General features: G+C 49.6%; 8 protein-coding genes across 8 annotated transcripts; 5 read left to right on the top strand and 3 right to left on the bottom strand.

Moving 5' to 3' along the window:
• Positions 1–329: 329 nt before the first annotated feature.
• ACHE_10673A (uncharacterized protein) lies at positions 330–728 on the top strand (the record flags this gene model as incomplete). The annotated part of the gene is made up of 1 exon (XM_043281886.1): positions 330–728. The coding sequence occupies one exon, from the start codon at positions 330–332 to the stop codon at positions 726–728; it is 399 nt and encodes a 132-aa protein (XP_043131793.1).
• A 1,011-nt stretch (positions 729–1,739) lies between these two features.
• Positions 1,740–3,293, top strand: zrfC (putative ZIP Zinc transporter; the record flags this gene model as incomplete). Its single annotated transcript, XM_043281875.1, has 4 exons — positions 1,740–1,966; positions 2,024–2,167; positions 2,214–2,454; positions 2,514–3,293. 4 exons carry the CDS (start codon positions 1,740–1,742, stop codon positions 3,291–3,293), a joined length of 1,392 nt encoding a protein of 463 aa, XP_043131792.1.
• A 2,030-nt stretch (positions 3,294–5,323) lies between these two features.
• On the top strand, positions 5,324–6,087 carry ACHE_10671A (uncharacterized protein; the record flags this gene model as incomplete). Its single annotated transcript, XM_043281864.1, has 3 exons — positions 5,324–5,330; positions 5,594–5,756; positions 5,823–6,087. The coding sequence occupies 3 exons, from the start codon at positions 5,324–5,326 to the stop codon at positions 6,085–6,087; spliced, it is 435 nt and encodes a 144-aa protein (XP_043131791.1).
• A 108-nt stretch (positions 6,088–6,195) lies between these two features.
• ACHE_10670A (uncharacterized protein) lies at positions 6,196–6,681 on the top strand (the record flags this gene model as incomplete). Its single annotated transcript, XM_043281853.1, has 1 exon — positions 6,196–6,681. The coding sequence occupies one exon, from the start codon at positions 6,196–6,198 to the stop codon at positions 6,679–6,681; it is 486 nt and encodes a 161-aa protein (XP_043131790.1).
• A 90-nt stretch (positions 6,682–6,771) lies between these two features.
• On the bottom strand, positions 6,772–8,301 carry ACHE_10669S (Zn(II)2Cys6 transcription factor; the record flags this gene model as incomplete). Its single annotated transcript, XM_043281841.1, has 1 exon — positions 6,772–8,301. One exon carries the CDS (start codon positions 8,299–8,301, stop codon positions 6,772–6,774), a length of 1,530 nt encoding a protein of 509 aa, XP_043131789.1.
• A 288-nt stretch (positions 8,302–8,589) lies between these two features.
• On the bottom strand, positions 8,590–8,928 carry ACHE_10668S (uncharacterized protein; the record flags this gene model as incomplete). Its single annotated transcript, XM_043281830.1, has 1 exon — positions 8,590–8,928. One exon carries the CDS (start codon positions 8,926–8,928, stop codon positions 8,590–8,592), a length of 339 nt encoding a protein of 112 aa, XP_043131788.1.
• Positions 8,929–10,382: 1,454 nt separating this feature from the next.
• ACHE_10667A (GNAT family N-acetyltransferase) lies at positions 10,383–11,204 on the top strand (the record flags this gene model as incomplete). The annotated part of the gene is made up of 3 exons (XM_043281819.1): positions 10,383–10,496; positions 10,559–11,119; positions 11,166–11,204. 3 exons carry the CDS (start codon positions 10,383–10,385, stop codon positions 11,202–11,204), a joined length of 714 nt encoding a protein of 237 aa, XP_043131787.1.
• A 101-nt stretch (positions 11,205–11,305) lies between these two features.
• Positions 11,306–12,468, bottom strand: ACHE_10666S (uncharacterized protein; the record flags this gene model as incomplete). The annotated part of the gene is made up of 2 exons (XM_043281808.1): positions 11,306–11,954; positions 12,008–12,468. The coding sequence occupies 2 exons, from the start codon at positions 12,466–12,468 to the stop codon at positions 11,306–11,308; spliced, it is 1,110 nt and encodes a 369-aa protein (XP_043131786.1).
• Positions 12,469–12,540: the final 72 nt, after the last annotated feature.

Genomic DNA, 12,540 nt, shown 5'->3' with positions numbered 1-12,540 from the left:
ACTGCCTTCCCCTATCTCAGTATCTCAATATTCGTCTGAAACCGCTCGACATATGGGGCGATGCATTGATTAGCTGATGAAGTCTCAATTACTCCTGCATAGCTCCGTGGTTGGAATTGGTCTTTGCTTGCATGTCTGTTTGGTTTACGCGGCTTGTATATATTTGTCTATTCAAACAAAACACAGATGTACTTTGTTGATCATGTGACTGGGTTATGCGGTGGACTGTCTGCAGTTGTCAAATGCCATGAGGCGATAGAAGATCAAATCAATGTACGCACTTCATACCTTTTTTCTGAGGAATAGAAACTCACTCTCTATAAGCAAAGATGAGCTATCCCAAGCTTTACGTCGCGTTCTTCCGACCCTTTTTCGGCAACTACCAACACTGGGCACTCTATCTAGACAATGAAGAAGAACAGCTCATTTTCGAAGTCACCGGCGAGCACCCCGACTTTGAACGAAACGTCCAAAAAAGCCCACCAGATCTGCTAGATGGCTTTTTACACACTCTGTACGTTGGTGTCATTGACAGGAACGATATCCACGCCGTCACACAGGTTGCGGAGACTGTGTTTGTGGATAACGAGACGTTTGAGTGGGACTGTCAGGAGTACGTGTTGGATATACTGGATCGGTTGGAAGAGGAGTACGTACTGGATTGCGATGATGAGGATTATCAAGATGCGAGGGAGGTTCTGAGGGATGAGAGGGGAGCGATGTTGTGACGGCTGGGTTGGGATGTGATACGGTATGATATTTACGATCACGACCGCGGAAAGTCCTACGTTAAGCCTGAATAAGGCATAGCATTAAAGCATACTATGCTCAATAACATGTATTACAATTGCTGGACCCTTGGTGACCCAAGGGGCCTAGATTACTGGATTCATTTTAATACACCCTGATCAGTTCAAGATATGTCACGCACAATGGCTTGGGCTCGGCTATCACTCGGATATCAATGCAGGAACAGATTTTGAGACGCGCACGGCAAGCCTGAGTCTGCCTTCCAGGATCATGATGTGCATTTCCACGAGATCTACACGCCGAGTTTTCTGCTATAAGCAACTTTCCACGTGAGAGCTGCAACCCTGAACAAAATTCCGTCTCGGTAAAACATCAGCTGGAGGACGCAGGTAAACCTAGAGAACCCTGGAGGTTACTTCTAGACCTGGAAGAAACGACATCAAATACCTCATTCTCCAGTATTCACGCCATTAACGAATCACACATTGCTCAGTTATTAGCTCGCGAACAGACACAGAAAAAAGTCTTTCTTAATGTCGTTTGATCGGAATTGCCGTCACGAGGACCTTGTGGGCACGAACTCGATGATGGTTGAGAAGGTCATTATGACTGCTTGATGTTTACGGGTTTTTGAACGAAGCTTCTCAACGGATACCGGTTTGTGTAACATGCCCTTCGCATTGCCCAAAAACCCCCAACAGCATCCGATACAACCCCGACAAGGCTGAAGTATATATCGGAAGCAATACACGAGAGCCATGCCAAGAGCGGAGAGCCAAGGCTCCGGCCAAACATCGGGAGCGGAGACCCTGCCAGCATCAACCAACCATGGAAGACTCTCGCGGACCCTCGTTCCGGGCCAAGTGCTTGGCAAAGAGCTGCGGGCTCGGCGAGTACCTTGGGGATATACGCTTAGCGGATATAAGCACAGAGGGACACGAGGCGATTAAAGAGATTTTGCTTCAATCGTTGAGCTCGAGCAGGTCAAGATGGTCAGAATCATTGCGTTGTTGCTACTCTCAGCTATGGCTCGGGCCCAGACGGCGAGTTCGACGTCTTCCGGTCAGTCTTCTGCTATTACTGGATGCCATAATCATGGAGACCAGGTGTTTTGTATCAATGGGAGTGGAGAGGAGGTGCAGGTTTCTATGACTGCTACTCCGACGGGTGAGCTGCCGGCGCAGTTTACGGGCTGTCATGCGCATGGGAGTGAGCAGTAAGTGCCTCCCGGTCTCCCGAGAAAGCTATGAGGGTTACGTACTGACGATTGAAGATTCTGCATGGATGCACAGGGAAACGAAGTTCAGGTTATTGGAGAAGAAACGACCGATGAACATGGCCACGATGAGCACAGCCATGAGGGCGAGTCAAGTGAGGGTTCTGCAGGACAGAACTGCCATTTCCACGCTGGTGTCGAGTATGTCAAGCTTTAATCTTTCCACGGCCCTGTACTGACAAATCAGACACTGCGTTGGAGCAGGAGAATCCGAGCAGAGCAGTACGCCTTCATGCGGCATGCAAGACCGAGACTACGATGTACCTCTGCGGATTGGAACGTTGTTCGTCGTTCTTGTTACCAGTGCAATTGGCGTGTTTGCTCCGATGTTGCTGATTAATTTGCCGTTCAAGACTTTGAACACGATGGTTTCGACGGGAATTAAGCAGTTCGGAACTGGTATCATCATTGCTACGGCTTTTGTTCACGTATGCCCTTTCCCATGATGTAATGAAGAGACGTTCGGTTAATATCTAACGCAATACAGCTCTACACACATGCCAACCTGATGTTCACAAACGACTGCCTCGGCGAACTCGATTACGAAGCCACCACCTCCGCCGTCGTCATGGCAGGAATCTTCCTCGCCTTCCTCATCGAATACATCGGCCACCGAATCATCCTCGCACGCGGTTCCAAATCGCCAACTACAACGCCGGAGACCCCCGAGCAGAACGTCGCAGAGCCAAAAGAACAACCTACCACCCACCAATGCCAACAAACCCACGCCCTCGCCGGACTAGGCCACAGCCACGGCTCACCCTACGACCCCACAGAACCTACCTCCAAGTTCTCCGTGCTGGTCATGGAAGCTGGTGTCCTCTTCCACAGTATCCTCATCGGTATTACCTTGGTTGTGGCGGGAGACTCCTTCTACCGCACCCTCCTCGTCGTAATCGTCTTCCACCAGTTTTTCGAAGGTCTAGCCCTAGGTGCCCGGATCGCTCTACTTCCCGGCCGGATCTTCCCCAGCAAGGCAATTATGGCAATCGCCTTTGCATTGATCACACCTATTGGCATGGCAATCGGAATCGGTGTGTTGAACTCGTTCAACGGGAATGAAAAGAGTACGTTGATTGCGCTGGGAACGCTAGATGCGTTGTCCGCGGGTATTCTCGTATGGGTTGCTGTTGTGGATATGTGGGCGAGAGACTGGGTGATTGAGGGCGGTGAGTTGGTTGATGCTGGGCTAGGGAGAGTTGCTATTGGTGGGATATCGCTGATTGCTGGGTTGGTGTTGATGTCGTTGTTGGGGAAGTGGGCTTAAAAGCTGAGATAGAACGGTTCAGGCTTAGTATATCTCGGGAATGAGCTTTAGCTTACAAAAGTGCTCCTACGAAAACAACAATGGAAGAAAAGGGTTTATGTCTAGTTCTAGTATATTTTCATTTGGTCAGCGACGTGGTCTGCCACGGCCTTTGGCCGATTTCTATAGAGAGCGCAATATATAACGTACTCCACATGCGAATGTAACACACGGGCGAATGTAACACGAAATCGCTCCGCCGCGACTTCCGATTTCTACTACAAATTTCACCACACCCAACGATGCCTCAGAAACATGATGAAAGCCAAGTAATATTGGCCCTTCAAGCTATGCAAAATGATAAAAATCTAAGCGCTCGAGCCGCTGGCAGGATCTATCACGTGGATCATGTGAAGCTTAGTCGCCGCCGGGGTGGCATGCGATCACGATGCAATATATCAGCCAATTCACGGAAGCTCACTGATCTAGAGGAATCAACAATTGTCGAACACATACTTGATCTAGATTCCAAAGGGTTTCCTCCTCGGTTGTCTGGTGTGGAAGATATGGCCAGCAGACTACTCACAACGCGCGACGCGGGACGCGTTGGGGTAAACTGGGCTAGCACCTTTGTCAAACGGCACCCAGAGCTCACAACTCGTTTCAATCGGAAATATGACTATCAGAGGGCTCTATGCGAAGACCCAGAAGTTATTGGTCGTTGGTTTACACTTGTTCAAAACACAATTGCGAAGTATGGCATCCAGGAAGCAGATATCTATAACTTTGATGAAACTGGGTTTCAGATGGGAGTGATCTCGACTACAATGGTTGTCACAAGCTCTGAACGACATGGCAAGGCAAAAGCAAAACAGCCTGGCAATCGCGAATGGGTCACAGTGATCCAGGGAGTTAATGCTCGTGGCTGGGCGATCCCGCCATACATCATTGTCAAAGGTCAATATCACCTTCTTTCTTGGTATCAGAATAATCAACTACCAATGGATTGGGTTATCGCTACATCAGAAAGCGGTTGGATAACAAATGAACTCGGCTTGGAATGGATCAAGCACTTTGACAAATACACAAAGGCCCGAACAATCGGTCGTTATCGTCTCCTGATCCTTGATGGCCATGAGAGTCACCACTCAACCGACTTCGAGCTTTATTGCAAGAATAACAACATTATTACACTCTGTATGCCTGCACATTCGTCCCATATCCTTCAACCTCTTGATGTCGGATACTTTAGCCCTTTGAAGATTGCTTATGGTAAGCATATTGAAGGGCTGATGCGGGCGCATATTACCCATGTCACCAAAGAAGATTTCTTTCCTGCATTTTACGCCGCGTACCAAGCCACCATGACAGGAAAAAATATTGAAGGTGGTTTTCGAGGGGCTGGACTTATCCCTTTTGACCCTGAGAGGGTAATATCTAAGCTTGATGTCCGATTCAAAACGCCAACACCATCAAATTCACGACCGAGTACCTCCCATAGCTGGGTCTCTAAAACGCCAAATAACCCAATTGAAGCATCATCCCAGACAAACCTTATAAAACGCCGAATCTCTCATCACCAAGATAGCTCTCCAACATCAATATTGAATGCTGTTGACATCCTTGCGAAAGGAACGACGAGAATAATGCATAAGATGGATTTGATGAAAGCAGAGATTCATGATCTTCGGGCAGCAAACGAGGCCCTTAGCAAACGCCGGAGGGCTAAAAAAACACGTCTAAGGAAAGGAGGGTCGCTTTCTATACTGGAAGCTCAGGAATTAGGGGATCAAATGGAGGTTGAGGTGCAACTAAAGGAGGAAACACGCATTAGGGCTGGTCGGCGACCGCGGACTGAGACACGCGCGCGGCGCTGTGGCAATTGCGGAAAGGCCGGACACAATGCGCGTTCCTGTCAGATAGTAGTAGAGATGTCTGAGGAAGATGATTCTAAATAGTATTAATGGAATTTTAGTGCATTGGTGGAAATGTTGGAGTTAACATCGCGGCGGAGCGATTTCGTGTTACATTCGCCCGTGTGTTACATTCGCATGTGGAGTACGTTATAGATGTCAAGGAATATTTGGTTCTTCTTACTTGCTACACGATGATTTGTCTGGAGATGGTGAGTTAGGATGCAAAAACTGTTCTCTACCTAGCACAGTAGCTGTCAAGCGATATCGATGTTCCCCATGGTGCTGAAGACCTGGAACAGGCGCTGAACCGCTGGCGACACACATGGCGCACTTCGCCAGAGTTTCAACATTATGAAACCGTGATAGACTGTCCGGTCTAGCAGGTTCTTGTCTTTTAGTGTCTAGGTATCTTGCCGTTCGTTCGTGATATCGTGGATGAAGGCTGCTACTTCGACCTCCCTGCTGCTGTCGAAAAGACTTGCCGCTTCATCGAGGAAGCAGCCAGTAAAGGATGTGACCTGATTGCCTTCCCTGAGCTCTGGATTCCCATGTATCCCGGTTGGATTTGGTATGTGCCCTACCTCACTTAACAGTTTACGACGTAGCAAAAGACGAAGCTAACAAAATCAAACAGGCAACGTCCCATCGACTTCGAAATGGTCACCGAGTACATAGAAAATTCCCTTCGCAGAGACGGCCCCGAAATGAACAGCATCTACCAATGCGCCGCATCCAACAACGTCTCCGTCGTCCTCGGCTACCCTGAAAACGACAACCACTCGCTCTACCTCTCGCAGTGCATTATCGGCCGCGATGGGAAATCAAGATGCACCGGCGCAAAATTAAGCCCACGCACGCTGAGCGCACTATCTTTGGCGACGGCAGCGGTGCCTCACTGATGAATGTTGCTGACGAGCCTATGGTCGGTAAGGTTGGGGCGTTGTCGTGCTGGGAGCATTCGCAGCCGCTGCTGCAATACCATACGTATTCGCAGGGCGAGCAGATTAATGTTGCGGCGTGCCCGCCGATATTATTATGCATCGTTCCCACCGCAGAGTGCGCTGTGGTCGCAGTGTCGGGAGGGTATTTTTTTTCCCCCCTGGTTCATTTTTTCCCATAACTACCACCCGGGCGCCCACAACCTCTCAACAACCCATGCCATCGAAGGCAACACCTTCGTGATCCTCTCCTCCTTCTTCACCCAACGCTGCGTCGACCGCATGAACCTCGGAGACGGCAAGCTCTACCACATTGGTGGTGGTGGCTGTGCCTGCATCATCGCCCCTGATGGACGCAAGCTCACTGAGGATCTTGGTGAGGAGGAAGAGGGCCTGCTTGCTGCGGACTTGGACGTTAATGAGATTCTCAAGGTCAAGGCGATGCTGGATGTGCATGGACATTATAGTCGGCCAGATTTGCTTTGGTTGGGAGTCGACTCGAGGGAGAAGAGGCAGGTTAGGCGTGAGGTGGGGGAGACATTGACTGAGGCTTGAGTTGTGAGATAGGATGGGGAAAGGAGACGATGCCTGTGCGTGAGTGTTGTTTTGTTATATTGACATAGAATTATACATGCATAAAAGTTGTTACAACAGATCCTCCAGAAACAACTGCTCCTCAACACACTTCCCCATATTCAACGTCCCGTTACTACTTTCGTGTCCTCGAAGCGCACTATCCAAACTATTCACCGCCTGCAAGCGTCTTTCGCGCTGTTGATTTACTAGAAATACTGCGATCTCATACGCCTCCCTCGTCATTCCTGTCTGATAATGATCTGCCACCGACCGTAATGTCTGCAACGCATCGGGTAGCATGACCAACGCCTGTGGATGATCGATGACCAACAGCACACAGACAATCTGGAAGGGGATGTTCAGAATATGCCACCACGGTGAGGATATCCCGACGAGGTCTTCAGCGGCTTTTAAGCTGCGACGTGCTAGATTCACGATCATGTCGAGGGAATCCTCAGACATAATGCGGCCTAAAGCGCGGAAACGGCGGTAGATGCATAAGCCGACATTGCATTGGATTAGGCGGAGCATGGGCTGTGTTGGGTTTAATTTACAGAGCTCAACGAGTTCGCTTTCGAGCTCGTCTATGTCGCGATAGACTTCCGGACCGAGGAGGGCGGAGATTCGGCATAGTTCCCGCTGCTCGACTGTCCAACCTGTTTCGGGTAACGCGGACGATGCGCCGCGGAGCTCGACTTGGGATTTTCCACAGTCGAGGGAGACCCATGTGTTGAAGAGCTGTGCGACGCAGTACACTTTGCGACGGCGTTCGGGGTGTATGCGTGGTCCGGTTGACTGCGCGAGGATGGAGTCGGTCGCGGAGTCGAAATGCAGTTTTGTTGTTTCGATTAAGTGCATCAGTGTACAGCTGGCCATCCATGTTGCGTGCTGTGAGCTGGTCACGCGCAGGTATATGACTCGTAGTAACCAGCCGACTACATGATCGAATTCTGGCGCGGCCAGCTGGCTGGAATACTCGAGTACGATACGCGCACTGTGCACCAGTTGCATCTCGACTCCTGCGGACCGATGGCCAAAGAGGCATCCGAGGGCTGCTATCCCCAGAAGCATCGAATCCGCCGGATCATACGGAAACCCATTCGTCCACCTCTTGATAATCGCCTCATCCACCCCCGCCCGATTTACAAAATCATACACAGGCGCAACATGCGCAAAGTAAATAGCTGCCAACTCATGCATCTCCGACAACGACAGAATCTCCGTGATACACGAAACCTGCGGTAAGCAGGCGATCTCCCGATCAAACCCGATATTCCACGCATAGTAGTTCAATATCGGCGCATTAGTAGCATCCATTTTCAGCGCCAGCTGCCGCACAAAGACAGCGGGCGAGTTCGCCTCGAGAAGCTGCAGTTGTGGGTCTTTGGCGTCATGGTCTGCGGATTCGGGAGATTTGATATCAGTGGAATGCTGGCGCAATCTGTGCGCGGTCTTTTTGCTGCGGCGGGTTGGGCCGTAGAAGCATTCGTGGTCGAGGCGATGGCAGTAGCTGCAGGGGAAGTTGCCGTCGCATTTTCGTTTGCGTTCACGGCATGATTGGCAGGCTATTTTGGAGCGGAGGCGTTGCGTCTCTGCCATTTGATCGAGTTGCTACGGAACGAGAGAGATGTGCCAGGTCCAAATGGGAAGAGATTGAGACCCGCCACCACAGCACTGGTTCCGGAGTAACGGTATTTCCTGAAGTAGAATAAGCAATTTATAAGGTGTCGCGATCGAGAGCAACACGCATAAGGTCGAAAGATCAACGGCAGCTCAGTTCGGCCCCAGATGGTTGCATGTCAATGATTGCGGCCCGAGAATTCCGCAATATCCGCATCCCCGCATCGCCATCGGAACAATGGATATAACCAGCAATTTCGAACAACATTAAATCCGTATCAAAGCCTTCTCATAGCGCCATCCGTCAACCCTCACTTCATATCCTCCCGTCAACCCGACCAGGTCTTCATGCGACTTGAGGCCGATAAACGGTTTCTTCACGCGAACCACCGTCCCATCATCCAGTGTTGTTTTGGTTTTGTAGCAAGTCTCCGGATCAAATAGAGTTCCAAGGATACTGTTTATGCTGACGGTGGTGATAGTCAGAAACGCAAGGTGAGGGTGCTTGTCCAAGGTGAGTAGGATTATATAAATGATCATGAGGGTCAATTGGATGGCGAAAAACCAGAGTAGCGAGTATGGTCGACGGTAGTATGTCTGGGCCATGTTCTTTTATCGGTCAGTCAATATTGAGGGATGATTGTAGCAGTTGAATGAGTCAATCTCGTCTGGTGGTGTTAGAAGACAGTTGAGAGAATGCCAATTCAAAGACAAATTTTCGAAGGAATCGCCCGATTATGTCACATGATCGTGTGGGTTCCTTCAGTTGTTTCTTATCAACCAGTTCTGGGTGTTCTTCATCTTTTTGAGTATTTTGCCATGCTCCATGAGAATTTATATGACGAGGCTTCGAAGTGGGAGTAACGGATTGATCGGATATATAAACGCACGAGAAGCCAAGGCTGCCGAAGAGGATCACTAGGTTGAGATTCAGCGCAGCGACACAGTTATAGTATGGATTGCATGTCCGTGAGACTATGCGCCAACCTTATAACTGGATGAAGAACCATGAATCCCCAGCATGTCCAGTGTCAGAAAATCTGCGTCTATCTCACAAACAGGGGGCTATCTGCCTTTCGGAAGTGGCTAACACAGAGATCAAGTATCTCCTACTGGCGAGCGACAGCAGATACGAACGTAATCGGGATGCATCTTGATAGCTCTAGCTGCTATTGTGAGACCGGAATTGATTGGAATGAGCACGGAATGGCGACCTTGCCAGCCATTGCAGCACGCGATCGAAGTAGCGGTGAACCGCTCTACGAGGCGATGAGACTCGAGACTATTGATGCTTCACTATTCTAAACAGCAATAGACTAATGATCCTCTCGCAAAGTTAGTCAAAACCATAGATCTACTACGATAATCAGATTAGGGCTGCGCATGGACCAACCTGTTAAGGTTAGCCCGTTTGGAGAATTCCGAATTGGGAAGTATGTGTACTTGAACATACTCCGAACAAAATACCTTACTCCACATCTCGCATAGACTATGTCGACATGCCCTTAAATAGCACAACAACACTGATATGTCTAATCGATAAACATGACCAATGATTATCGCGATACGGCTCGTATCGATAAGACCGCGACGACCTTCCTGATTCGACACCTCCGCGGCGATCCGAACTCGCCTCGAGCTATTCCTACCAATGATATTCAACTTCCCCGTCCAGCATGCGCTGTCTTACAGACACTCGCTGCAAAAGGTCACGCTGCGTTTCGCAGTGTAACCTGCCCGCGTGGGCCTGCCTGGAAGGGATGGCACCAGTTCATGGTATAAAGATATCCTTCGCTTTCTCTCGGACCTTTTTGTTTCTTCCCCCCCAGTAACTCAAACTTCAGTATTGTCGCTTCGCAACCCTTCAACGATCGATCGTCTCTCGATACCGGGATTATTGGACCTCAGTTTCCCCCGAAGTATAGATGGCGATATCGATGTCGTCCAACCCCCTTCGAAACCACTCGCACGTCTACACGATTGCTCTATCGCAGCCCATCCACAGACCTAGTAATAATTCTAAATCAAGTTATAATTATTATTGAAATCATCCGTTCAACATGGCTATCGAAGTGCTTCCGATCACCACTGCAGATATCCCCGCCGCCGTAGCGTGCATCCAGAGGGCCTTTGCTGACGATCCGTATTTCAAATGGATTTTCAATACGTCCAAGGTAACACAGCACCTCATACACAATTACACAAGTAGCAAAAGAGTATTAAGAAAAAAGAACAGTTAAACGTCCACCGCAACGCAGCCTCCCTCTCCGCCCACCTGCGCTACGGGATCAACTGCAAAGCCCCCATCTACGTCGCCAAATTCACTCCCGACCCGGACCAGAAGGTGCCAATTCCCATCCTCACGCCCAAAATCGTAGGCGTCTGCTGGTGGTTCCCGCCCCACCCGCCCTCTAAGCCCGAGAGCTGGACAGAGTGGACGCAGGAATGGATCCTGTCTTTCCGCCAGTTTCTGTTTAACGTCCGCTATTTTGGTCGCGGGGGTTTGAATCTGCGTCGGTACCATATCTGGAAGGATGTACAGAAGGAGACTCATGATGAAGTCTGGGTTGATCCGAAAGGTTATTACTTTTGTAATGTGATTGCGGTTGATTCGGAGATGAGGGGAATGGGTGTTGGGCGGATGTTGGTGGATGTTGTTACCGAGAGGGCGGATCGGGAGGGAGTTCCGTGTTACTTGGAGAGTTCGAAGGGGATGCCTAATCTCAAGATCTATGAGAAGCTGGGTTTTGATTTGGTCAAGGAGATTGAGTGTGTCGATGAGCGGGATGCGTGCAAGGTGAGCACTCTGATATTTTGATGATGATTAATGCTAACAAAGACAGTTGTATTGCATGACCAGAGAGCCCAAACTCAAGGCTTAGACATTGATGAATTGCTAACATGAAATGAGAAATAACTCCGTATATACTCCGTACCCAGTACTCCGTGCAAACAATCAATAGCAAACAAAACAACTGCCAATTCAAAATCCCAAGCCCTCAACAGTAGTATTCGCAGTTGCGTTGTCAAGCAAATAAAACGAGGCCTGTTCGGCTTTCTTCTCAACCAGGACTTCCTGCAAATACTGAATCGTCTTTGACTTGATGACGCCCAACTGCTTATACTCATCCAGCCCAATCTTCTCCAGCCCGCGTTCCACATTGAACCGATGATATAAGTTCGGAATGTCATAAAATCTGCGCTCCAACTCCTCGGACACAGCTTCACAATCAGTGGTGATATCTTTCATAGCCCGCAATGCAGACAGATGTGGAACGCCCGGCATCACTATACGCTGGAAGAGATTGGGAGCCTTGACATCGCTAATATCCTTCTTTCCGGTTCCGATGCTGACGATGCAGGAAACACTCCGGCTGAGAGGGAATACACTCTGGGCCTCTGCGATCAGCAGTCTCGTGGGGTTGTTGGCTCCCATTGCGCCGTCGACGAGCTTGCGTGTCTGTCCTTGGCGGCTTATCTCTTGACGCTTGAAGAATGTGGGCGCGGCTGATGTTGCTCGTGCGGCTTCGCATATGGTAACATCGAGATAATCATCAGGGCCACCGGTTGCGTACGTTCTGTACAGCTGCGCGGGCCCAGTGACGTTACTGGCATCTTTGGAAACCACGAACCTGGTATAGTGTTATTCCAACGTTTTAAAAATGATGGGTGTAGCAGATCTTACGCTTTGCAGTGATTCTCCGGCGCAAAGAGCTTTGCGTTTGGATCTCCATCGCCATATTGTTGGATCATACCCCGGATGGCATTCTCCAAATTCGTCGCTTTGAATCGCCCGTTCAGAGTAGCCTTGAACTCTCCAAAGACATCTTTCGACAGGACAGTGTATTCATCGAGGACCTGGTCGACAGACATCTGGAGTCGGCCCAGCATGATGGCAATAAGGCCCCCGGTGCTGGTACCTCCGATCATGTCGAATACTTCGCAGGGCTTGGGGATGGTCGGCAGACGGTAATACTTTTGGATGTTGAGCATCAATTGTTGCAAAATGATAAGCTCGCTGACACCGCGGACACCACCGCCGTCTGGGGTAATTAATACATAGGTTTGAGAATTGGCGAAGGTGTTGACCGACATACCGAGTGAAAGAAGACGCAGAGGTGCTTCCTCGTTGCTGATCCCGACCATCCTAGTGATCCAGTATACAATGCAAACTTGGAGGCAGTACTAAGAATTTCTCAAGACAATTGGAAAGTAAAA

This window comes from Aspergillus chevalieri, chromosome 1, assembly GCF_016861735.1.
Source record: "Aspergillus chevalieri M1 DNA, chromosome 1, nearly complete sequence".
Classification (NCBI taxonomy): Eukaryota; Fungi; Ascomycota; class Eurotiomycetes; order Eurotiales; family Aspergillaceae; genus Aspergillus; species Aspergillus chevalieri.
The sequence above is the reverse complement of the archived record's forward strand: the minus strand, read 5'-3'. Positions and strand labels throughout refer to the sequence as shown.